Here is a 26,499-nt window from a genome sequence, read left to right on the forward strand (position 1 = left end):
CGCGCCCGCGCCCGCCCGGTCCGAGCCGCGCACGCGCCTGGCGGTCCTGCCGGCGCGTGCGGACCTCGCGAGAACGCCGAGGCGCGAGGCGCGAGGCGCGGGGCGCGAGGCGGAAGGCGCGAGGCGGAAGGCGCGAGGGGCGAGACGGCCGCGAGCTGGCTTCTTTCGCTCCCCCGGGTCCTCGGAGCCTGGTAGGTAGCGGGCTCTAGTTCTTAAAATCCTTGATTCGTTTTCTTTGCCCTCCCCTCTAAAGAGGAGCATCCGTTGACACGTGGGGCCCCCGCTAACCGGTAAAATCAGAAAAGGTGTTGCGCCTCCCAGCGGGGCGCATTTCCCGCCCGTTTGCCGGCTGGTGACGGGGCGTCGCTTCCTCGGACACCCCTCCTCTCGTTTCCCTCCAGGTGCGTGTACACCGCGGGAGGTGTGTTCACGTTCACTCGTGCGCTTGTTCGATTACCTCGTCCCTCAAGTCCCCCCCGCGCGCCCTGCAGGCACGGCCGGGCCCGTGTTTGCTTCCCAGGGAAGCTCGGGCCCGCGCGCCGCCGGCATCGGACGTGCCGGAGCCTGGACGCGCTGGAAGGCGCTGAAACGTGCGCTTCTCAGTCGGAGCCCGAGCGCGCTGGAGCTCCCCGCCCGCTGCTCGGGGAGAAACGGCCCTGAGCCTCGACCTCGAGGCCGGGGGCAGCAGCTGGGATGCTGACCTGCTACCGTCGGCGATGGAGCAGACAGGACCGTCTGTAACTAGCTTGTGACAGGGACCCCGCGGGGTTTGCCTCTAAGGATCCCAGTATTTTGCTAAACCAGGAGGGAAGGGACAGCGCCGTGGGGAAGTGCAGCGCCGTGGGGACGGGTGGCTTGACCGATGGGGAGGAGATCTGCTTGGCGCGTTGGCTCGGGAGGACGCACTGGCGGCCACCAGGGGGCAGTCGGGGGCCGCTGGGGGGGAGGCGTGATCGCCGCGGGGGCCGTCCGGGTGGGGTCCGGGTGGGCGCCGGGCGGCCTCCTGCTCCTCTCTGCCCTGCGCTTCCGGGTCTTCGCCTCCGCGGTCGGTTTCCCCAGCGTTGCCCTGCTGCGCGGTGGCACCCCGGAGCGCCGTTCAGTGAGCTGGGCTCGGAGTTTTTCAGAGGTCAGCGTGATTTGATTAGCACAATGTCATCCCCTTCCTTAAAACACAGCTACTGTCCAAACTGTGGTGCGCCGCGAGTTCTAGCCAGAGCTCCATCAGGGGAGCCCCGTGAGAACGGGCGACCTTCCTTATGCGGAGAGGAAGACTGGAAACAAAGTTCTGCTGACCTCTAGTGAGGGAGGCAAGCACCTGAATTGAGGGGCCATTCAGGCTGGGGTGGTACGTGTCATGGTGGGGAGCCTTTGAAAACTATGGGGACGGGATGGTTTGGTGCTAAGACCCTGGATTTCAAACACAGCATAATGGGGGAGCTCCGTTAGAACAGTGTCTGATGCTAGATTCCCAACCCAGTGACAGAACTGGATTCATACCGATTTGTTAAAAATAAAGAAGAGGGGCTCCCGGCTGGGTGACTCGTGAACTCAGGGTCGTGAGTTCAAGCCCCATGTTGGGTGTGGAGCGTACTTCAAAACAAATCAAAGCAAAAACTAAAGAAGCTGCGTATGTCTTGCACAGCAAAAACTGCTTGTTTGCAAATTCATACCTGTTACACATAGACACACATTCTTTTAGGAGTAAGGAAGGTATGGTTTATATCTCACACAAGCAAGTAGAGGGGTTATGTTTGGGGGGCACTTTTCCATCTATAATGGAGGAAAATGCAGGCTAGGAGAAGTGGTGTGTGTGGAAGATGAGAGTAACTGAGTCATTGGATGGTGGTGAAAGACCTCAGGGTCATCAGTTCAGTGTGACATGAGAACTAGTGGGTGGGGGGAGGCGACCTTGAAGCAAATGGAGTTCTGGAACCGACAATGAGCAGTGTGCTGGGGTACAAATAAGATGAATGGAAGTGGTAAAATCGGGAAGAACGGTTCCATGATGAAAGTGAAAAATGTTGACTTTCTCCCTGAAGAGTTACGATCTATCGGTCTCTGCTTCCTCAATGAGAAAAATCTCTTTAAGGTGGCCTTGGGAGGACATGATGACCCTCAGAGGCTTGGTTGTGATTAGCCATGCCTCGGGATTTGGGATATAGGGATTGGTGTCTTCATCTCGTGTAATTCTGACTAAATACTAAGATGATACCATGCTGGTTTATCATTTTGACAAATGTTCATATCATTTCACAGGTTATTTTGTGTACATAAATGTTCTGTAAATTCTAAAATGGTGAGCCTAAATGTGTTCCTTTACCAATCTAGCTCTTTTCTAAGATAAAACATTTTCTTCTTCAGTTATCTACATGACTATACATTTATGTCACTTAAAAATACTTACTTGAATCTCTTAGAAGCATGGAAGTACTCTAACTTGAAAAATAATTGACTTTATTTGAGCCCCCAAATCCAAATGTATTTGGTAGTGAACCTGACTCTTTTCAAACATGATTTCAACAAGACAAAAAAGCCACTTGGGCTCAAGTAGAAAACTGCAAGGTTTGTGGTTTAATGTTAACATGGTCTACACTGGCAAGATCAATTAAAACTTTTTATTCCTTTGTATGTACCTGGTGTTAGGTGTGTATAAAATGAGTTATGTTGTTAAATAATTAAGCTTTTTATAATCACTATGAAGTTAATAAGGTTAAAATGCAATTGGTGCAATGATAGCATTAATTTAAAAAAAGAGATTTTTTAACATTTTAAAAGGGTTGATTTTTGAGAGAAAGCATATTGTAGGGAGACTATGTACTGTTACAGAACAAACGAAGAATGTAAACACTAATAATGATTTCTCACGTTCTAGTAACCAGTCATGGTTGATTTGGACATTGATAAATGCATCATGGAGAATATACATGAAAATAGGTGAAAAAATTAATAATTACTCTATAGTGTGCCTATTTTCAGAAAAATTATTTTGTTAGAACCCCCCTTTTTTTTAAACAACATAATTATATTGATAACTTCCTTTTCCTTTTGTTGGGAAAGTAGTACCTCCCTCAAAGATGACTGCTTGTCAGTGTTGTCTTCAGCTCTGATGGCAAATGAGGAATGTTTTGTGACATCATTTTTAAGGTTCCTGCATGTTGGCTGATGGAAGGTGACAAGATTTTCTGTTACGTTTAAAAAGACAGGTGGGAGGTATGAAAAAACATTCATGTCAAGGTGAATCAGGAAAATTATAAAATTTTGTATAGGCCAAAAGTTAACTGTTGCCTCAAGATAATTAAACTTGCAACAGAATCAACTAGTGTCCTAATATCTAAACAGCTTACTTATAGTTGGGCAGTGTGACTTAGTACAGTATTATCAAGGTTCTGTTGCCTCTGACTAATTCTAGGACTGTGCTAAAGCTTGCACGGTGATACTGTAGACTCCCCTGACACTGTTTTGGTAGAGGGCTCCTTCCATCTGCATGTGCAGGGTGGGGCTGAGCACCGGCAGCCAGTGAGGTCTTGAGCCAGGCCCTGCAGGCTGCTGTTAACACTGGTGGGCAGCAACCAGCAGGAGGTGCAGACCAGCAGCCCAGGCGCTCTCATTCACAGCAGCTCTTCCTGGATGTTGGAGAACCTCTTACGGTGTTTCTCACACATAATGATCATGGTATCTAGGAATTCGATGGCAAATAACTTCACCTTTTCATTGCTTACCCATTAGGCTGTGCTTTCTCCAGAGAGTTGGCTCAGCAGCAGCCAGACTCCGAGCAGGTGAGATCAAAACAGGCCCAGCATCCTGGACTTGGTTTCTCCAGCCTTTCTCTAGGGACTGCAGCTGCTGTCGCCTACTGCCTTCCTCTGTGTCCCTATCCTGGGTTTCAGAATACTCTCCCTTCCTGGCTCCAGGGAGCTTTTATAGCACTTGGCTTAACACTCAGGTCTTGAGTCAAAGGTCCCCTCCACCCCTTTCCCCAACAGCTTGCAAAAAATTTGCTTTCTCAACACTTTCACCCTCTGCACCCCCCTCACCACATCCCCTTTCTCTTTGTGCTCTCAGTATTCTACTCTTGCTTGTTTTAAAATTTGAATTTACCTCTTCTTCTTCCCTCCTCTACAACTATTTTTATGCTTACTTAAATATTTGTAGTTTTTAATGTCATTTTCATATCTAAATTATGTTATGGTTATTATTGAAAATATAGTTAAATAAAATTGGGGGCACCTGGGTGTCTCAGTTAAGCGTCTCCCTTTGCCTTAGGTCATGATCTCAAGGTCCTGGGAGCAAGCCCTGCATTGGGCTCTCTGCTCAGCGAGGAGCCTGCTTCTCCTTCTCCCTCTGCCCCTCCCCCTGCTTGTGTGTGCTCTCTCTCTTTCGGTCAAAGAAATAAAATCTTAAAAAAAAAATAAAAAAATAAAATTGACCTGTAAACTCATTAGCTAGCGATAGTCTTGGTTTAACACTTACTGTATAACCTATTATTTTTCCAAATTACCCCATTTATTTCTGTTTCATGTTCAAGCAGTAAAAGCACAACAATTAGATTGATTTCTGTAGTACCTTGTACATCCATCTATGTATTGTGATGGAAGCACAGAAAATTGTTTACAAAAGAAAGAAAACTGATGATGTTTAAACTAAGTTCTATGAAAAGTATTAAAATTCCCAAAGTATCACTTTAGATTTGTAAAATAATGTATGAAGTTTACATGGACTTTTCCATTCCTTATTGCAGAGGACTGGAATTCTAAGCTTAGTATGAACTTCTACTCTCTTGAGATCCTGGTAAGGATTAGGAAAACACATGGACCTCTGGTGTTGTCTCTTAAGTCTTAGCATTGGATCGAAGATCTTATATTGGTAGGTAATCAGACTGTATCACTTTCTACCAATTTCTTGTTTTCTTTTGACTTCCCTGGGTGATTGGTGAGTTGTTACCAGCTATCTGAATATTTTTTTATTTGAAATTGTAATTATAATCTCTAGATACTGGAGAACACACACACACACACACACACGACAAAGAAAAATTGATAGGATTTCACAGTCCCAGGAAGAATATGCTGGTAACACATATTCACGTAAAAACCTTATATCTTTATGATGGATTTGTGGTATTCTATGTTTGTTGCATTTTGTGATCAGGTTTTTAATTGCTTTAAAAAAACTTCTAGATTTAAATTCAATTTAATTAACGTATACTGTATTATTAATTTCAGGGGTAGAATTTAGTGATTCATCAGTTGCATACAACACCCAGTGCTCATTACTTCAAGTGCCCTCCTTAATGCCCATCACCCAGTTACCCCTTCCCCCCACTCACCTCCCCTCCAGCAACCCTGTTTGTTTCCTATAGTTAAGAGTCTATTATGTTTTTTTTCCCTCTCTGTTTTTCTCTTATTTTATTTTTCCTTCCCTTACCCTAGGTTCATCTGTTTTATTTCTTAAATTCCACATATGAATGAAATAATATGGTACTTGTTTTTCTCTAATTGACTTATTTAATTTAGCATAATACCATCTAGTTCTATCCACATGGTTGCAAATGGCAAGATTTCATTCTTTTTTTTCAGTGTGTGTGTTTTTTTTAATTTATCTTTTTTTAATTATTATGTGATGTTAATCACCATACATCACATTAGTTTTGATGTAGTGTTCCATGATTCATTGTTTGCATATAACACCCAGTGCTCCATGCAGAACGTGCCCTCTTTAATACCCATCACCGGGCTAGCCCATCCCCCCACCCCCTCCCCTCTAGAACCCGCAGTTTGTTTTTCAGAGTCCGTCGTCTCTCATGGTTCATCTCCCCCTCTGATTTCCACCCCTGCATTCTTCCCCTTCTGCTACCTTCTTCTTCTTTTTTTTTTTTTAACATATAATGTATTATTTGTTTCAGAGGTACAGATGTGTGATTCAACAGTCTTGCACAATTCACAGCACTCACCATAACACATACCCTCCCCAATGTCTATCACCCAGCCACCCCAACCTTCCCACCACCCACCACTCCAGCAACCCTCAGTTTGTTTCCTGAGATTAAGAATTCCTCATATCAGTGAGGTCATATGATACATGTCTTTCTCTGATTGACTTATTTCACTCAGCATAACACCCTCCAGTTCCATCCATGTTGCAAATGGCAAGATCTCATTCCTTTTGATGGCTGCATAATATTCCATTGTATATATATACCACTTCTTCTTTATCCATTCATCTGTCGATGGACATCTCGGCTCTTTCCACAGTTTGGCTATTGTGGACATTGCTGCTATAAATATCGGGGTGCATGTACCCTTTCGGATCCCCTCTTCTGTATCTTTGGGGTAAATACCCAGTAGTGCAATTGCTGGATCATATGGTAGCTCTATTTTCAACTTTTTGAGGAACCTCCATACTGTTTTCCAGAGTGGCTACACCAGCTTGCCTTCCCACCAACAGTGTAGGAGGGTTCCCCTTTCTCCGCATCCCCGCCAACATCTGTCGTTTCCTGACTTGTTAATTTTAGCCATTCTGACTGGTGTGAGGTGGTATCTCATTGAGGTTTTGATTTGGATTTCCCTGATGCTGAGTGATTTTGAGCACTTTTTCATGTGTCTGTTGGCCATTTGGATGTCTTCTTTGGAAAAATGTCTGTTCATGTCTTCTGCCCATTTCTTGATTGGATCATTTGTTCTTTGGGTGTTGAGTTTAAGAAGTTCTTTATAGATTTTGGATACTAGTCCTTTATCTTATATGTCATTTGCAAATATCTTCTCCCATTCTGTTGCTTGTCTTTTGGTTTTGTTGACTGTTTCTTTTGCTATGCAAAAGCTTTTTATCTTGATGAGGTCCCAATAGTTCATTTTTGCCCTTGCTTCCCTTGCCTTTGGTGATGTTTCTAGGAAGAAGTTGCTGCGGCTGAGGTCGAAGAGGTTGCTGCCTGTGTTCTCCTTTAGGATTTTGATGGACTCCTGTCTCACATGAGGTCTTTCAACCATTTTGAGTCTATTTATGTGTGTGGTGTAAGGAAATGGTCCAGTTTCATTCTTCTGCATGTGGCTGTCCAATTTTCCCAACACCATTTGTTGAAGAGACTGTCTTTTTTCCACTGGACATTCTTTCCTGCTTTGTCAAAGATGAGTTGGCATAGAGTTGAGGGTCCATTTCTGGGCTCTCCATTCTGTTCCATTGATCTGTGTGTCTGTTTTTGTGCCAGTACCATGCTGTCTTGATGATGACAGCTTTGTAATAGAGCTTGAAGTCTGGAACTGTGATGCTGCCAGCTTTGCTTTTCTTTTTCAACATTCCTCTAGCTATTCGGGGTCTTTTCTGGTTCCATACAAATTTTAGGATTATTTGTTCCATGTCTTTGAAAAAAGTGGATGGTATTTTGATGGGGATTGCATTGAATGTGTACATTGCTCTAGGTAGCATTGACATCTTCACAATATTTGTTCTTCCAAACCATGAACATGGAACATTTTTCCATTTCTTTGTGTCTTCCTCAATTTCTTTCATGAGTATTTTATAGTTTTCTGAGTACAGATTTTTTGCCTCTTTGATTAGATTTATTCCTAGGTATCTTATGCTTTGGGGGCAATTATAAATGGGATCGACTCCTTAATTTCTCTTTCTTCTGTCTTGTTGTTGGTGTATAGGAATGCCACTGATTTCTGTGCACTGATTTTATATCCTGCCACTTTACTGAATTCCTGTATGAGTTCTAGCAGTTTTGGGGTGGAGTCTTTGGGGTTTTCCACATAAAGTAGCATATTATCTGCAAAGAGTGAGAGTTGGACTTCTTTCTTGCCAATTTGGATGCCTTTTCTTTCTTTTTGTTGTCTGATTGCTGTGGCTAGGACTTCTAATACTATGTTGAATAGCAGTGGTGTGAGTGGACATCCCTGCTGCGTTCCTGACCTTAGGGGGAAAGCTCTCAGTTTTTCCCCATTGAGAATGATATTCGCTGTGGGTTTTTCATAGATGGCTTTTATGATAGTGAGGTATGTACCCTCTATCCCTGTACTCTGAAGAGTTTTGATCAAGAAAGGATGCTGTACTTTGTCAGACGCTTTTTCTGCATCTATTGAGAGGATCATATGGTTCTTGTTCTTCTTTTCTCAATGTATTATATCACATTGATTGATTTGTGGATGTTGAACCAACCTTGCAGCCCAGGGATAAATCCCACTTGGTCGTGGTGAATAATTCTTTTAATGTACTGTTGGATCCTATTGGCTAGTATTTTGGTGAGAATTTTTGCATCCATGTTCATCAAGGATGTTGGTCTGTAATTCTCCTTTTTGATGGGGTCTTTGTCTGGTTTGGGGATCAAGGTAATGGTGGCCTCATAAAATGAGTTTGGAAGTTTTCCTTCCATTTCTATTTTTTGGAACAGTTTCAGAAGAATAGGTATTAATTCTTCTTTAAATGTTTGGTAGAATTCCCCTGGAAAAGCCATCTGGCTCTGGGCTTCTGTTTGTTGGGAGATTTTTGATGACTGCTTCAATTTCCTTAGTGGTTATAGGTCTGTTCAAGTTTTCTATTTCATCCTGGTTCAGTTTTGGTAGTTGATACATCTCTAGAAATGCCTCCATTTCTTCCAGGTTATCTAATTTGCTGGCATAGAGTTGCTCATAATATGTTCTTATAATTGTATTTCTTTGGTGTTGGTTGTGATCTCTCCTCTTTCATTCATGATTTTGTTGATTTGGGTCATTTCTCTTCTCTTTTTGATAAGTCTGGCCAGGGGTTTATCAATCTTGTTAATTCTTTCAAAGAACCAGCTCCTAGTTTCGTTGATCTGTTCTACTGTTCTTTTAGTTTCTATGTCATTGATTTCTGCTCTGATCTTTATGATTTCTCTTCTCCTGCTGGGTTTAGGCTTTATTTGCTGTTCTTTCTCCAGCTCCTTTAGTTGTAGGGTTAGGTTGTGTACTTGAGACCTTTCTTGTTTCTTGAGAAAGGCTTGTATTGCTATATATTTTCCTCTTAGGACTGCCTTTGCTGCATCCCAAAGATTTTGAATAGTTGTGTTTTCATTTTCATTGGTTTCCATGTATTTTTTTAATTCTTCTTTAATTTCCTGGTTGACCCATTCATTCTTCAGTAGGATGCTCTTTAGCCTCCATGTATTTGAGTTCTTTCCAACTTTCCTGTTGTGATTGAGTTCTAGTTTCAAAGCATTGTGGTCTGAAAATAGGCAGGGAATGATCCCAATCTTTTGGTACTGGTTGAGAACTGATTTATGACCTAGGATGTGATCTGCTCTGGAGAGTGTTCCATGGGCACTAGAGAAGAATGTGTATTCCGTTGCTTTGGGGTGGAATGTTCTGAATATGTCTGTGAAGTCCATTTGGTCCAGTGTGTCATTTAAAGTCTTTATTTCCTTGTTGATCTTTTGCTAAGACGATTTGTCCATTTCAGTGAGGCGGGTGTTAAAGTCCCCACTATTATTGTATTGTTGTCGATGTGTTCCTTTGCTTTTGTTATTAATTGCCTTATATAATTGGCTGCTCCCATGTTAGGGGCATAGATATTTACAATGGTTAGATCTTCTTGTTGGATAGATCCTTTAAGTAGAATATAATGTCCTTCCTCATCTCTTATTACAGTCTTTGATTTAAAATCTAATTTGTCTGATATAAGGATTGCCACCCCAGCTTTCTTTTGGTGTCCATTAGCATGCTAAATGGTTTTCCACCCCCTCAGTTTCAATCTGGGGGTGTCTTTGGGTCTAAAATGAGTCTCTTGCAGACAGCATATCGATGGGTCTTGTTTTTTAATCCAATCTGATAGCCTGTGTCTTTTTTGGGGGGCATTTAGCCCATTTACATTCAGGGTAACTATTGAAAGATAGGAATTTAGTGCCACTGTATTGCCTGTAAGGTGACTGTTACCGTATATTGTCTGTGTTCCTTTCTGGTCTATGTTGCTTTTAGGCTCTCTCTTTGCTTAGAGGACCCCTTTCAAGATTTCTTGTAGGGCTGGTTTTGTGTTTGCAAATTCCTTTAGTTTTTGTTTGTCCTGGAAGCTTTTTATCTCTCCTTCAATTTTCAATGACAGCCTAGCTGGATAGAGTATTCTTGGCTGCATATTTTTCTCATTTAGTGCTCTGAATAGATCCTGCCAGTCCTTTCTGGCCTGCCAGGTCTCTGTGGATAGGTCTGTTGCCAATCTAATGTTTCTACCATTGTAGGTTACATGTCTCTTCTCCCGAGCTGCTTTCAGGATTTTCTCTTTGTCTATGAGACTCGTAGGTTTTACTATTAGATGTTGGGGTGTTGACCTATTTTTATTGATTTTGAGAGGGGTTCTCTGTGCTTCCTGGATTTTGATGCCTGTTTCCTTCCCCAAATTAGGGAAGTTCTCTGCTATAATTTGCTCCATTATACTTTCTGCCCCTGTCTCTCTTCTTCTTCTGGGATCCCAATTATTCTAATGTTGTTTCGTCTTATGGTATCACTTATCTCTTGAATTCTGCCCTCGTGATCCAGTAGTTGTTTATCTCTCTTTTTCTCAGCTTCTTTATTTTCCATCATTACATCTTCTATATTACTGATTCTCTCTTCTGCCTCATTTATTCTAGCAGTTAGCGCCCCCATTTTTTATTGCATCTCATTAATAGCCTTTTTGATTTCTACTTGGTTGGATTTTAGTTCTTTTACTTCTCCAGAAAGGGTTTCTCTAATAACTTCCATATTTTTTTCAAGCCCAGCTAGTATCTTTAAAGTGATGATTCTGAACTCTAGATCTGGCATCGTACTAATGTCCGTATTGAGTAGGTCCCCGGTAGTCGGTACTACCTCTTGTTCTTTTTGTTGAGGTGATTTTTTCCGTCTTGTCATTTTGTGCAGAGGAGAATAGATTAATGAGAGAACAAAATGCTATCAGAGTAACAATGTCCCCAGAAAATATACTCTAAACAAATCAGAAAAGACCTGAAGCAGTGGGAAAAGAAAGGGAAAGAGAGAAAAAAAAGAAAGAAAAAAAAGAAAAAGAAAAAGATAAAGATAAAAACAAAAACAAACAAAACAAAACAACAACAACAACAAAACAGAATGTGATCAAATGTGATCAAATATGATCAGGCTGGTATATAGATCAGTGCCACACACTAGATTTGGGGTGTATTTTGGTCTTTTAGAAGAAAGTGCCTCCCAAAATTTTAAAGAAAGAAAAACTTATATATGTACAAAAATAAGGGTTGATATGATGAAGGGATGGAACATGACTGTAAAGAGGGAAATTATAAAAAATTTCATAAAAGGAATTGAGAAGAAGTTGTTTGAAAAAAGAAAGAAGAGGATTTAAAAAAAGAAAAAAGAAAAAAAAAAGGGAGAGGATGTGATCAGGCAGGGGAATAGAAAACACCATATACTAGAGATTTAGGGTATATTTTAATCTGTTAAAAGAAACTATCTCAAAATTTTAAAGAGAGAACAACTTATATATATAAGCCAAAAATACGGGTAACTACTATGAAGGGATAGAATATGACTCTAAAAATGAAAAATAAAAATGTTTTTTTTAAAAAAAGGGATTGATAAGATGTTGGTTGAAAAAGGGAAAAAGAAAAATTCAAAAAGAAATAAAAAGACAAAAAGATAGTTAAAAAAAATTAACTTTTAAAGACTAAAGAATCATGGTAAAAAAGCCATGAATTCTATGTGCAGTATTCCCCTAGCGCTGGAGTTCTGCCGTTCTCATTGATCGGTAAACTTGGTCTTGGCTGGCTGGTCTCCCTGATCTTCTGCAGCCGGCTTCCCTGCTCCATTACCTGGGAGCTCTGCCACACTCAGGCACCCCCGGTTTTTCTGTGACCCCGAGGGTCCTGAGACCACACTGTCCCGGAGGGTTCCACCCCCCGCTTAGCCACCAGGGTGACGTCCCTCAGCAGAGCAGACTTTTAAAAGTTCCGATTTTGTGCTCCGTGGTTCTATCACTTGCCAGAAGCGGCCGACGGAGGCCCCTCCCCCGCCGTCTATCCTCCCAAATATCGCCTCGGATTCACTTCTCCGCACGTCCTACCTTCCAGAAAGTGGTTGCTTTTCTGTTCAGAGAGTTGTTGCTATTCCTTTCTTCGATCTCCTGTTGGGTTTGTAGGTGTTCAGAATGGTTTGATCCCTATCCAGCTGAATTCCTGAGAGGAGACGAAATCCAGGTCTCCTACTCCTCCGCCATCTTGCTCCGCCCCTAAGCACAGCTTATTGGAAAAGTGAGAGGGGCCTGCTTGTATCACTGAGATGCTAGATGTTTACTTCATAGGCTTCTTTAAGCCACTGTTGCATGATATTGTTATTTACACAGAATGTAGTCCTAACTGACACAAATGTATAACTGCTGTAAATTTTTTATGTGAAATAAGTTAAGCTTACATTCATCAGTTTCTCATGAGAATATTAAGCATGCTTTAGTAGCACTTGAAGTAGGTATTTAAAGAGCAAATCTCTTGCTCTTTCATATTTCCCAACCAGTTTCTTTCTGATTATTTTATATCTTCCATGAGATCTTACTCTTTTATCTGATTGACCACAGGAAACAACCCACAGTTAATCCCTGTGTTTCTTTAGGGTTTTGAGGATTTTTTAAAACTAATTTTTACATTCTGAAATCATATGCTCACGTATGTGAATGTAAGAAATCACGAAGAGAGATCATGTTTGTGCTCTACCCTGTTTTTCATAATAGTAACGTCTTGTGATGTTATGGTACAGTATCACAGCTAGGATATTGACATCGATATAGTCAAGATATAAAATCATCCCAATACCACAGAGATCCTTGTAGTCACACCAGATTCCCTCCCAAGATTATTCCCCTGGCCTTAACCTTTGGCAGATACGTCTTTGTATAATTTTGTCATTTCAAGAATGTTTTTAAAGGAGTAATACAGTATGTAAACTTTAAGTCTGGCTTTTTTCACTTAGCCTAGTTCTGTGGAGATTCAACCAGGTTCACCCATGTATCATTACTTGGTCACTCTTTATTACTTACTATTATTCTATGATACAATGTACCATGGTTTGTTTAACCACTTACTGGATTTATGATCTACAACTATTTATTAGAAAAACTAACTTTCCAATGAAGTCCATCTTCTATAATTTGGATTCTCTTCCTGAATAGCATGACTTATGCTTGAGTTCAGCCAATGCTCTATGGCCCTGTCTCCCAACTTAGGCCCTAAACTCTGCCCAATGATTCCCCAATGTTACAGCACATTCGATTCACCTGGGGGAGCTTTCAGTAAAAATCCCATGCCTATGTTACATGTCAAAACAATTAAATCAGTATGTCCCAGTGTCAGAGCTAGGGACTAGCTAGCTATTTTTAAGGATTTCCTCTTATCTCCCGTGTACTGTAGAGTTGAAGAATCACCACCTAGTGACTACCCAAGGCCCTGTTGTAATATTTTAAGAATAATCCAGTTACTTTTGTTGCCTATATATCCCTCAAGAAATGGTAAAAGTTACATATTTTATAAATACACCAACCATTAGCAAAAATTAGTGGAATATCAGAAGGACTAAAGGAGGGGCGCCTGGGTGGCTCAGATGGTTAACGTCTGCCTTCGGCTCAGGTCATGATCTCAGGGTCCTGGGATCGAGTCCTGCATTGGGCTCCCTGCTCCTTGGGAGCCTGCTTCTCCCTCTGCCTTTCTCTCTCGCTCTGTCTCTCATGAATAAAAAAAAAAAAAAAAAAAAAAAAAGAAGGACTAAAGGGCATCTTCCTAAAACTATTCTTTCCATCATTTGTAAATGCCTGGTAATCCAAAAGATTTTGCAAATATTTCTCACAAGGTTTAAGGTTTAAGATAAGTGGATTTACTTTTGTTATCTATATGTACATATGGATAAGGAAAATATGTTCAATATATGTGAAGCTGAATTCTTGTTTTTTGCTGTACTGCTCAGTAGCCTTGGAATGGACTTGACATGTTGGTGTGTAGTTCACCTTCCTTGCTTTCATTAATATTTAGTAATTAGCCATAGTGTCTTTTTTTTCAAATATTTGCATACAATTCTGTTATATAATTCTAGGGGGCTCAGTTGAAAGCTCAGATACTCTGGGGAACTGAGAATTCCAGAAATATTTTCTATGTTTGATGCTTTGATGCTAAGATCCCATGTTTTAAGGCACAGCTTAATCAGAAAAATAATGTTTAAGAATGATATTCCTACCCAGTGGCAGAAGTTTAATTTATGTTCACTTGGTAAAAATGAAGAAGTTGAATATTTCTTACACACCACGGAGTGTGCTTATAAATTCATACCTGTTACATGAAGAAAGAGTATTTCAGGACAACTTGTTTTATCACTTAAAAATATATACCTGGGGGTGCCTGGGTGGCTTAGTTGTTAGGCGTCTGCCTTCGGCTCAGGTCATGACCCAGAGTCCTGAGATAGAGCCCCTCGTCGAGCTCTCTGCTCAGCGGGAAGCCTGCTTCTCCCTCTCCCACTCCCCCTACTTGTGTTCCCTCTCTCACTGTGTCTCTCTCTGTCAAATAAATAAAATCTTTAATGTATACACACACACACACACATATCTCTTAGAAGTGTAAAAGGACCCTGGTTTAAAAAGCACCTGAGGAGTGATGTCACCAGGATGGCGATATAGGTCATTCCTGACTTCACTCCCTGTCACAATAGCAACTGACACCTATCATGGACAAGACACACTGAGAGAACGTGAACTAGGACTAGAACATGGGAATGAGGCTGAAGTACCTCCTTCGCCACAGAGACCAAGACAGACTGCATAGAAGAGTAAGAGGAATGGCCATACCTGACTGCTTTGCCCTTGCCTCAGGCTCACACAGCACCTTGTTGAGAAGTCTCCTCTGAGCCTACAGTTCGTCCAGTGGGGCAAGAGAGTCCAGGGTGGGTATCCAGCTTCACCAGCATTGTGAGTCACTTCATAGGAGCTCCTGCACTGGTTGCAGAAAGTATCCTGGGGAATCTGAGATGGAGAAGTGGGGAGGGGCTTCAAGCAACTAGTACTTGGATCTTGGCAGACCAAGTTCCTATCTGTGAACCCAAGTAGTAGGCATAACCAGTGATTTTGCTAATATGCAGAACCAAGTCAGTAGTGTACTCTGACCAGGAAACTCAGTGGGGTTCAGGTCTGCTTGATTTGGGTCCTCAAACAAGGAGTTTTGCCAACCCTGGATCCTACTCTGCCCACTCGGAGGCAGAAGAGCTGAATCATAGCCCCACCCAGTATAGAGTGTGGCTTCCAGCCCCATCTGACAGGAAGAGCTGACAAAAACACTCATCAAACTCAACACCCAAAGAACAAAGAATCCAGTCAAAAAATGGGCAGAAGACATGAACAGACATTTTTCCAAAGAAGACATCCAAATGGCCAACAGACACATGAAAAAGTGCTCAGTATTGCTCGGCATCAGGGAAATCCAAATCAAAACCTCAATGAGATACCACCTCACACCAGTCAGAATGGCTAAAATTAACAAGTCAGGAAAGGACAGATGTTGGCAGGGATGCAGAGAAAAGGGAACTCTCCTACGCTGTTGGTGGGAAGGCAAGCTGGTGCAGCCACTCTGGAAAACAGTATGGAGATTCCTCAAAAGGTTGAAAATAGAGCTACCATATGATCCAGCAATTGCACTACTGGGTATTTACCCCAAAGATACAGAAGTAGGGATCCGAAAGGGTACATGCACCCCGATATTTATAGCAGCAATGTCCACAATAGCCAAACTGTGGAAAGAGCCAAGATGTCCATCGATAGATGAATGGATAAAGAAGATGTGGTATATATATACAATGGAATATTATGCAGCCATCAAAAGGAATGAGATCTTGCCATTTGCAACGACGTGGATGGAACTGGAGGGTATTATGCTGAGTGAAATAAGTCAAACAGAGAAAGACATGTATTATATGACACACTGATATGAGGAATTCTTAATCTCAGGAAACAAACTGAGGGTTGCTAGAGGGGGGTGGGGTGGGAGGGATGGGGTGACTGGGTGATAGACACTGGGGAGGGTATGTGCTCTGGTAAGCGCTGTGAATTGTGTAAGACTGTTGAATCTCAGATCTGTACCTCTGAAACAAATAATGCAATATATGTTAAGAAAAAAAAAAAGGTAGCAGGAGGGGAAGAATGAAGTGGGGGAAATCGGAGGGGTAGACAAACCATGAGAGATGATGGACTCTTAAAAACAAACTGAGGGTTCTAGAAGGGAGGGGGGTGGGAGGATGGGTTAGCCTGGTGTTGGGTATTGAGGAGGGCACGTTCTGCATGCAGCTGGGTGCTATGCACAAACAATGAATCATGGAACACTACATCTAAAACTAATGATGTATGGTGATTAACATAACAATAAAAACATTTAAAAAATAAAATAAATAAATAAAAACAACACTTGGAAGCTTCTGTGTACTAGCAATACTTAAGCTGAGAGATGGGTGGGCAGAGCTGATTGCCCCCAGAGCAAAGTCAGTGGCTTTGTTTGGCCAAGGAACTTGAGTCAAGAACACAAAGAGCCTTAGTGGCCTTGGAGCTGCTTTTCCTGCTGTGCCTAGGTAGGGAAACTTTCATAGCCCCACTTATTGTTGAATAAAGCCTTAAGCCTGCCCAACCAGAGAACCTTACCAAAGGACACAGGAAGTTGTATAGCACATCCATCAGCTGTGCTTACAGTGGCACTTGAACAGAGAGCACAGCCTGTGGCTTTCCCAATCTGCAGAGCAAAATTGGTGGCCTCACTTGACCAGGATATTCAGTTTATACTCTTGCTTGGTTCAGGTCCCAAAACAATGAGCCATGCAGGATCTGGGTTCTGTCTTGCAGCCCCATCAGGGCAGGGAAGATAATTCATAGCCCCACCTACTACTGAGTAGGATATCCAGTCCCAACCATCTAGTAAGCCTGACCAGAGAATTGAGGCAACTGTGGAGCTCATCCTACAGCCTCACTTAGGCAGGGAACCAAGCCAGTGGTTCTATCCAGTTGTTCTCAGCCAGTAGCACACACCTTCCCACCCCTGCTCTCAAGAGCTTGAACAGTTGCCTCACCCAAAAATAAACCCTAATAGCAGGTCCCACTTGCCAAAGGATATTTTCTACAGACATGTCCAGAAATCCATGCTGAACTGACTGGTGAAGAAATGTCTGCCATAGCAAACCTGCAAAGTTTGGATGAGGAGAACACTTACTCAAATGAGCAGATACCAATGTAAAGAATCAAGGATTACAAAAAATCAGGTAAATAAGACACCACTAAAGGAAACTAATCTTTAGTAACTGACCCTAAAGAAATACTTATGAGCTTTCAGACAAGGAATTCAGAATAATTCTCTTAAAGAATTTAGTGAACTGCTAGAACACAGAGACAACTAAACAAAATCAGGAAAATAATTCATGATCAAAACAAGTTCAACGAAAAAATAGAAACCATAAAAAGAGAAAGAAAACAAATCCTAGAGCTGAAAAATACCATAAATGAACTGAAGAATTCAATAAGGACCTTCAAAAATAGACTCAATCATGTAGAAAAAAGAATCAGTGTCCTGGAAAATAGAACATTTGAAGTTATCCAGTTGGAGGAGCAAAAAGAAAAAATTAAGAATGAAGAAAGCCTATGGGACTTATGGGACACAATGAAAAGAAACAACATTCTAGAAGGAAAAAGAAAAGAAAGGGAAAGTATATTTAAAGCAGTAATACTTGAGAACTTCCCAAATTTGGGGAGGACATCCAGATCCAAGGGGTGCTGAGGACCCCAAATAGGGTGAATACCAAGAAACATTATAATTAAACTTTCAAAAGTCAAAGACAAAGCTTTATAAAAGCAGCAACAGAAAAGGGAGAAGTTACATACGAGGGAGTAGTCCATAAGACTACTGGCAGATTTCTCAACAGAAACTTTTCAGGCCACAAGAGAATGGGATGGCATATTCAAATTATTGAAGCTAAAAAAAAACTCAACCAAGGATACTCTACGTGGTGAAGCTGTCTTTCAGAAATGAAGGAGAGATAAAGACTTTCTTGAACAAACAAAAGCTGAGGGAATTTATCACCACTTTTAAGACCTGCCTTATAAGAAATTCTAAATTCTAAAAGGTGTTCTTTGAGTAGAACTAAAATAATGCTAACTAAAATCATAAAAACGTAAGGCAGTATAAAACTCACTGGTAATGGTAAGTATATAGTCAAAGTTAGATTCTGTAATGTGGTAATGGTGGTGTGTAATTTATTTACAATTCTAATTCAAAAGTTAAAAAACAAGCATAGTATAAATAACCATCACTAAAATAATCCATTATTAGTTACACAATATAAAAATATGTAAATTATAACATTAATAACTGAAAATGTGAGAAGTAAAAGTATAAAGATTAAGAATCCTATTGTAGTTTGAGTTGTTACTAGTTTAAATTAGGGTGTTATAATAATTTTAAGATACTTTATGTAAGCCTCATGGTAACCACAAGGGAAAAACCTGGAGTAATTGCATAAAAGAACATGATAAAGAAGTCAGTACATAATGATACAAGACATAAAAACACAAAGACAGCAGGATAAGAAACAAGGAATGATGGATCCATAAAACAACCAGAAAACAATTAACAAAATGGTAGTAAGTCTTTATTTATCAGTAATTACTTTAAATATAAATGGCTTATATTCTCCAAAAGACATAGAATGACTGAATGGATTAAGAAAAAAGATCCAACAATATGCTACCTACAAGAGACTCACTTCAGCATTAAAAACACATATACACTGAGAGTGAAAGGTTGGAAAGAGGTATTTTAAGCAAATGATAACAAAAAAGCAAGCTTAGCTATATTTGTATCAGACAAAATAGACTTTAAAAGTGGTAAAAAAGACAAAATGATTACATAATATAAAAGTAGTCAATATTTATTTATTTATTTATTTTAAAGATTTTATTTATTTACTTGACAGAGACAGAGATAGCGAGAGCAGGAACACAAGCAGCGGGAGTGGGAGAGGGAGAAGCAGGCTTCCCCTCGAGGAGGGAGCCCGATGTGGGACTCGATCCCAGGACCCTGGGATCATGACCTGAGCCAAAGGCAGACGCTTAACGACTGAGCCACCAGGCACCCAAAAGTCGTCAATATTTAAAGACGATATAACAATTGTAAATATTTATGCATCAACATTGGAGCACCTAAATACATGAAACAAAAACTAACGGGGCTAAAAGGAGAAATAAACAGCAATACAGTAATAGTTGGGGACTTTAATACCCAACTATCAACAATGCATAAGTCATCCAGAAGAGAATCAATAAAGAAACAGCAGATTTGAACAACAATATAGACCAAATGGACCTAATAGACATACACAGAACATTTTATCTGACAACAACAGCATACACATTCTTCTCAAGCATACTCGGCACATTTTCTAGGATAGACCATATGTTAGGCCATAAAACAAGTCTTAGCAAATTCAAGAAAATTGAAATCATACCAAATATTTTTTTCTGACCACAATGGTATGAAAATAAAAATCAATAAGAGTAAAGCTAGAAAATTCACTAATATGTGGAAATTAAACAATATTAATTGTTCTTCTGAACAACCAATGAATCAAAGAAAATTGAAGGGGAAATAAAAGATTACAGGCAACTTTGGAGATTTTGTGGGTTTGGCTCCAGATCAAATTCCAAAATCTCACCTTTAAAGAAAATTCATTGGAACTTCCAAATGCTTGACAGCATCAAACTTACTTTCAGCTATAATTGGCTGATGGACAAATTTCCCTTCATTCTGATTCCTTTAGTGTCTTATTTAGTCACCCTGACACCTTTTTTTCTTTTCTATTCCCTCTAAGATAGAACATTCATCAAGATAGATGCCATTCTGGACAAGAAAACACATCAAATCTAAATAAATAGAAATCTCAAAACTCATGGAGATTAAGCAACTTCTAAATAACATATGAATCAAATAACAGTACTTCTAAAATGGCACATAAATAAAAATTGTCAAGAGAAATTTTAAAATATCTTAAACTTAATGAAAATGAAAGCACAACTTACCAAAGTTTGTAGGAAATAGTAAAAGCAGTGCTTACAGAAAAATGTATAGCATTAAATATATATGTTACAAAGAAGAAATATCCAAAATCAGTCATCTAACCTTCTAATTTAGGAAATTAGAAAAAGAAGAGCACACTAAATACAGAGTAAGTAGAGAAAAGAGATAATAAAAATTAGACCAAAAATCAATGAAATTGAAAACAGGAAGTCAATAGAGACCTTTTTGAAAAGAAGGTCAATGAAATGATAAACCTCTAGCTAGATTAATAAAGAAAAAAGAGGGTACACATAAATTACAAATATAAAAAATGAAAGAGGGTCCATCACTACAGATCCTATGGACATTAAAAAGATACTAAAGGAATGCTGTGAACAACTTTATGCCCACAAATTTGATAACCTAGATTAGATGGGCCATTTTCGGGGCACCATTTTCGGGGCTCAGTCAGTTAAGCATCTGCCGTCAGCTCAGGTCATAATCCCAGGGTCCTGGGATTGAGCCCCATGTTGGGCTCCCTGCTCAGTGGGAGTCTGTCCCTCTCCCTTTGTCCCTCTCCCCACTTGCACTCTCTTTCTCTCAAATAAATAAATACAATCTTTAAGAATAAATAAATAAATGGGCCAATTCCTTGAAAGATACAATCTGCCAAAACTCACACAAGAATAAACAGATGATGGGCACCTGGGTATCTCAGTCGGTTAAGTGTCAGACACTTGATTTCAGTTCAGGTTGTGGTCTTGGGGGATATCATGGGATTGAGCCCCACATCAGCTCTGTACTCAGCATGGAGTCTCCCTGTCCCTCCCTTTGCTCCTTCCTCTGCTCACACTCGTGCTCTCTCTCAAATAAATAGATAAAAATTTTAAAAAATAAAATCAGAGATTGAAAAAAAAAAAAAAGAAACAGATGACCTGGGGAAGATAGTGGTGTAGGAGGATCTTGAGCTCCCCCCATTTTATGTTTACAACTAGATACCATCCACATCCAAGTAACTAAACTAGCGAGCAATCCAAAGATTGGTAGAACAACTCCACAACTAACTATAGAGAAGAAGCTGCATCTGAAAGGTTAGGAAGATCAGAAATATGGAGATAAGCTAGAGGCAGGAGAGAGGGAGCTGTGTGTATGGAGAACACAGAGGAATGCACCCATTTACCAGGGAGCTCACACAGGGAAGACTAATCCCCATAACGTTTGGCTTTGGAAACCAGAGAGGCTGAATTCCGTGAGTTTGTGTAACAAGCAGGACATGAAGTGTGGAGCTTTGAAAGTCAGCTGAACTTAGCACTGGGTGAGCTGGGAGGGCAAGTGATAGCTGGGTCATCACCCTTAAAGAGACAGCAGCTTGTGTGGAGAGGCAGCATAAAAATGGCAGTTTAAACAGTGCTGGGGGCAAAAGGAAGACACTGATTTTGGAGCATGTTGGGGGACTCCTCCAAAAATGTGCTGAATGGGAAGAATCTGCAGCCAAGAACACTATCCAGCAAGGCTATCATTCAGAATAGAAGGAGTGATAGTTCCCCAGACAAACAAAAACTAAAGGAGTTCATGATGACTATACCACTCCTTTAAGGGGACTCTTAGAGTGGAAAGGAGAGACTAAAAGTGGTAGTACAAAGGTAGGAAATACAAAAGCAGTAAAAATGAATATTTCTATAAAAAATCAATCAAAGAACTCACAGAATAAAAAGGATATAAAATATAACAGCATATGTGGGGAGAACAGGAGTAAAGAATGGGTTCAGACTTAACCATCAACTTGATATAGACTGCTATATGCAGAAGAGTTTACATACAATTCTAATGGTAACCATATATCAAAAACCACTAATAAAGATACAAGGAATAAAAAGAAAGAAATCCAAATATATCACTGAAGAAAATCAGCAAACCATGAAAAAGTGAAAGACAAGAAAAGATCAGAGAAAATCTTCGGAAACAACCACGAAACAAATAATAAAATAATAAGTACATCTATCAATAATTTGAATGTAAATGGACTAAATGCTCCAATCAAATGACATAGAGTGTCAGAATGGATAAAAAGAAAAAAACAAAACAAAACCCATCTATATGCTGCCTACAAAAGACTCATTTTAAGTCTAAAGATACCTGCAGATGGAAAATTAGGGGATGGAGAAATATCTATCTTGCAAATTGATGTCAAAAGAAAGCTAGAGTAGCAATACTTATATCTGAAAATATAGACGTTAAAACAAACACTGCAAATATCTTTTCCCATTCCTTGGGCTGCCTCTTAATTTTGTTGACTGTTTCCTTTGCTGTGCAGAAGCTTTCTGTCTTGATGAAGTCTCAAAAGTTCATTTTTGCTTTTTGTTTCACTTGCCTTTGGAGATGTGTCTTGAAAGAAGTTACTGTGGCTGACGTCAAAGAGGTAACTGTCTATGTTCTCCTCTAGGATTTTGATGGATTTCTGTCTCACATTGAGGTCTTTCATCCATTTTGAGTTTATCTTTGTGTATGGTGTAAGAGAATGGTCCAGCTTCATTCTTCTGCATGTGGCTGTCCCATTTTCCCAGCACCATTTATTGAAGAGACTGTCTTTTTTCCATTGGATATTTTTTCCTGATTTGTCAAAGATCAGTTGACCATAGAGTTGAGGGTCCATTTCTGGAGTCTCTATTCTGTTCCACTGGTCTATGTGTTTGTTTTTGTGCCAATACCTTGCTGTCTTGGTGATCATAGCTTTGTAATATAGCTCGAAGTCAGGCAACGTGATGCCCCCAGCTTTGTTTTTCTTTTTCATTGTTCACTTGGTGATTCGGGGTCTTTTCTGGTTCCATACAAATTTTAAGATTTTTTTTCCAGCTCTTTGAAAAATGCCAATGGTATTTTAACAGGGATGGCATTGAAAGTGTAAATTGCTCTGGGGAGGATAGACATTTTAACAGTGTTTATTCTTCCAATCCATGAGCATGGTATATTTTTCCATCTATTTGTGTCTTCCTCAAGTTCTTTCAGAAGTGTTCTGTAGTTTCTAGAGTAAATGATATTACAGATAAAGGGCTGATATCCAAGATCTATAAAGAACTTCTCAAACTCAACACTCAAAAAACTAATAACCCAGTCAAAAAATGGGCAGAAGACATGAACAAACACTTCTACAAAGAAGACATACAAATGGCTAACAGACACATGAAAAAATGTTCAACATCATTAGCCAGCAGGGAAATTCAAATCAAAACCACATTGAGATACCACCTTACACCAATTAGAATGGCAAAAATTAACAAGGCAGGAAACAACAAATGTTGGCGAGGTTGTGGAGAAAGGGGAACCCTCTTACACTGTTGGTGGGAATGCAAGTTGGTACAGCCACTCTGGAAAACAGTATGGAGGTTCCTCAAGATGTTAAGAATAGAGCTACCCTACAACCCAGCAATTGCACTACTAGGTATTTACCCCAAAGATACAGATGTAGTGAAAAAAAGGGCCATATGCACCCTAATTTTCATAGCAGCAATGTCCACAATAGCCAAACTGTGGAGGGAGCCAAGATGCCCTTCAGCAGATGAATGAATAAAGAAGATGTGGTACATATACACAATGGAATATTATTCAGCTATCAAAAATGATAAATACCCACCATTGGCATTGACATGGTTGGAACTGGAGGGGATTATGTTAAGTGAAATAAGTCAAGCAGAGAAAGACACTTATACGGTTTCACTCATATGTGGAACATAAGCAATAGCATGGAGGACCATAGGGGAAGGGAGGGAAATCCAAAGGGGGAGAAATCAGAGAGGGAGATGAACAATGAGAGACTGTGGACCCCCAAGAATCAATCTGGGGGTTTCAGAGGGGAGGAGGGTACGGGGAAGGGGTAACAGAATGATGGGTATTGAGGAGGGCACATGCTGTGATGAGCACTGGGTGTTAACTAATGAATCATTGAACACTACATCAAAAACTAATTATGTACTATACAGTAAATAACATAATAAAAAAATACTGCAGCTTAATTTTTTTGTAATAAAAACTAACACTGGCTTAAGTACTGACTTGCTATTTTATAAAGTTTGAACGTAAATAATCAAGGTCAGCAGTTTGTATATGTATGAGACATAGCTTCCTCCCTTGCCCCACCCCCTTTTTAAAAAGATTTTATTTATTTATTTATTTGAGAGAGAGCAAGCAAGCATGAGCTGGGTGAGGGGCAGAGAGAGAAGCAGGTTCTTCACTGAGCAGAGAGCCCGATGAGGGGTTCGATCCCAGAACTCCAGGATCATGACCCGAGCCAAAGGCAGACACTTAACCGACTGAGCCACCCAGGTGCCCCGTACCCTCCCTTTTTAATGTGAGGTGCTTCCTGTGTGCTTTTATGTTAGAATTGGTCTCCTACTTCCTACACATTGTCATCATTGTTTTAAATACACTGTCCTTTGAAACACAAGGATAAAAAAACCAAACACTGTAATGAGACAAAGGACACCATATGATAATAAAGAGGACAATCCAACAAGAAGATCTATTAATTGTAAATATTAATGCATTCAACATGGTAGCACCCAAATACATAAAATAGTTAATAACAAACATAAAGTAACTAATTGATAATAATACAATAATGGTAGGGGACTTTAATGCCCCCTTACATCAATGTACAGATCATCATCCAAACAGAAAATAAACAATGACTTTGAATGATACACTGGAACAGCTGGATTTAATAGATATAATCAGAACATTCCATCCTAAAACAGTGGAATACACATTCTTTTCAAGTGCACATGGAACATTCTCTAGAATAGATGACATATCAGGCCGCAAAACAAGCCTCAACAAATTCAAGAAGATCGCAGTCATACCATGCATCTTTTCTGACCACAATGCTATGAAATTAGAAATCAACCACAAGAAAAAATCTGGAAAAGCACAGATATATGGAGGTTAAATAACATGTTACTAAACAATGATTGGGTCAACCAGGAAATAATTAGAAGACATAAAAAAGTACATGGAAACAAATGAAAATGAAAATGCAGTGGTCTAAAACCTTTGGGATGCAGCAAATGCAGTTCTAAGAGGGAAGTTATAGCAATACAGGCCTACCTCAAGAAACAAGAAAAATCTTAAACAACCTAATGTTACACCTAAAGTAGCTAGAACACCAAGAAACAAAGCCTAAAGCCAGCAAAAGGAAGGAAATCATAAAGATTAGAGCAGAAATAAATGATGCAGAAACTAAAAAAAAACCCAAAAAACAGTAGAACAGATCAATGAAACCAGGAGCTGATTCTTTGAAAAAAATAATAAAATTGATAAACCATTAGCCAGACTTACCAAAAAGAAAAGAGAAGGGCCCCAAATCAATAAAGTCACAAGAGAAACAATAACCAACACCATAGAAATACAAACAATTATAAGAGAATATTATGAAATACTATATGCCAACAAATTGGACAACCTGGAAGAAATTGATAAATTCCTAGAAACATATAAACTGCCAAAACTGAAATGAGAAGAAATAGAAAATATGAACAGACTGATAACCAGCAGAGAAATTGAATCAGTAATCCAGAAACTCCCAAGAAACAAAAGTCCAGAATCAGATGACTTCACAGGTGAATTGTCAAACATTTAAAGAAGAATTAATACTTATTCTTCTCAAACCATTCCAAAATACAGAAATGGAAGGAAAACTTGCAAATTCATTCTATGAGGCCAGCATAAAGATTTCACTGAAAAAGAGAACTATAGGCCAATACCTCTGATGAACGTAGATGCGAAAATCCTCAACAAAATACTAGCAAACCAAATTCAACAATACATTTAAAAAAAAAATCATTCGCCATGATCAAGTGGGATTTATTTCTGGGTTGCAAGGGTGGTTCATTATTTACAAAAGAATCAATGTGCTACATCACATCAATGAGAGAAAGGATAAGAACCATATGATCATTTCAACAGATGCAGAAAAAGCATCCAACAACATACAACATACATTCATGATAAAAACCCTCAACAAAGTAGGTTTAGAGGGAACATACCTCAACATAATAAAGGCCATATATGAAAAACACACAGCTAACATCATCCTCAATGGAGAAAAACTGAGAGCTTTTCCCCTAAAGTCAGGAACAAGAAAAGGATGTCCACTCTCATTACTTTTATTCCATATAGGACTAGAAGTCCTGGTTATAGTAATCATACAACAAAAAGAAACAAAAACATCCAAATCGGTAAGGAAAAAGTGAAACTTACAGTATTTGCAGATGACACGATACTATATATAGAAAACCCAAAAGACTCCACCAAAAAACTGCTAGAACTGATAAATGAATTCAGTAGTCTCAGGATACAAAATCAACATACAGAAATCTGTTGTATTTCTATACACCAATAATGAAGCATCAGAAAGAGGAATTAAGAAAACAGTCTCAGTTACAACTGCACCAAAAATAATAAGATACTTAGGAATAAACCTAATCAAAGAGGTGAAAAAG

At 39.8% G+C, this 26,499-nt stretch overlaps 1 protein-coding gene across 1 annotated transcript in view; it reads right to left on the reverse strand.

Annotated features, from left to right (window-relative positions):
- The window catches only part of INSL6 (insulin like 6), a 44,774-nt gene that overhangs the window by 14,659 nt on the left and 3,616 nt on the right, over positions 1-26,499 (reverse strand). Inside the window, 1 exon segment of the mRNA XM_035028972.1 lies at positions 4,768-4,834. Coding sequence (XP_034884863.1) covers positions 4,768-4,834 — 67 coding nt within the window.

This window comes from Mirounga leonina, unplaced genomic scaffold, assembly GCF_011800145.1.
Source record: "Mirounga leonina isolate KUSES-001 unplaced genomic scaffold, KU_Mleo_1.0 Mir_224, whole genome shotgun sequence".
Classification (NCBI taxonomy): Eukaryota; Metazoa; Chordata; class Mammalia; order Carnivora; family Phocidae; genus Mirounga; species Mirounga leonina.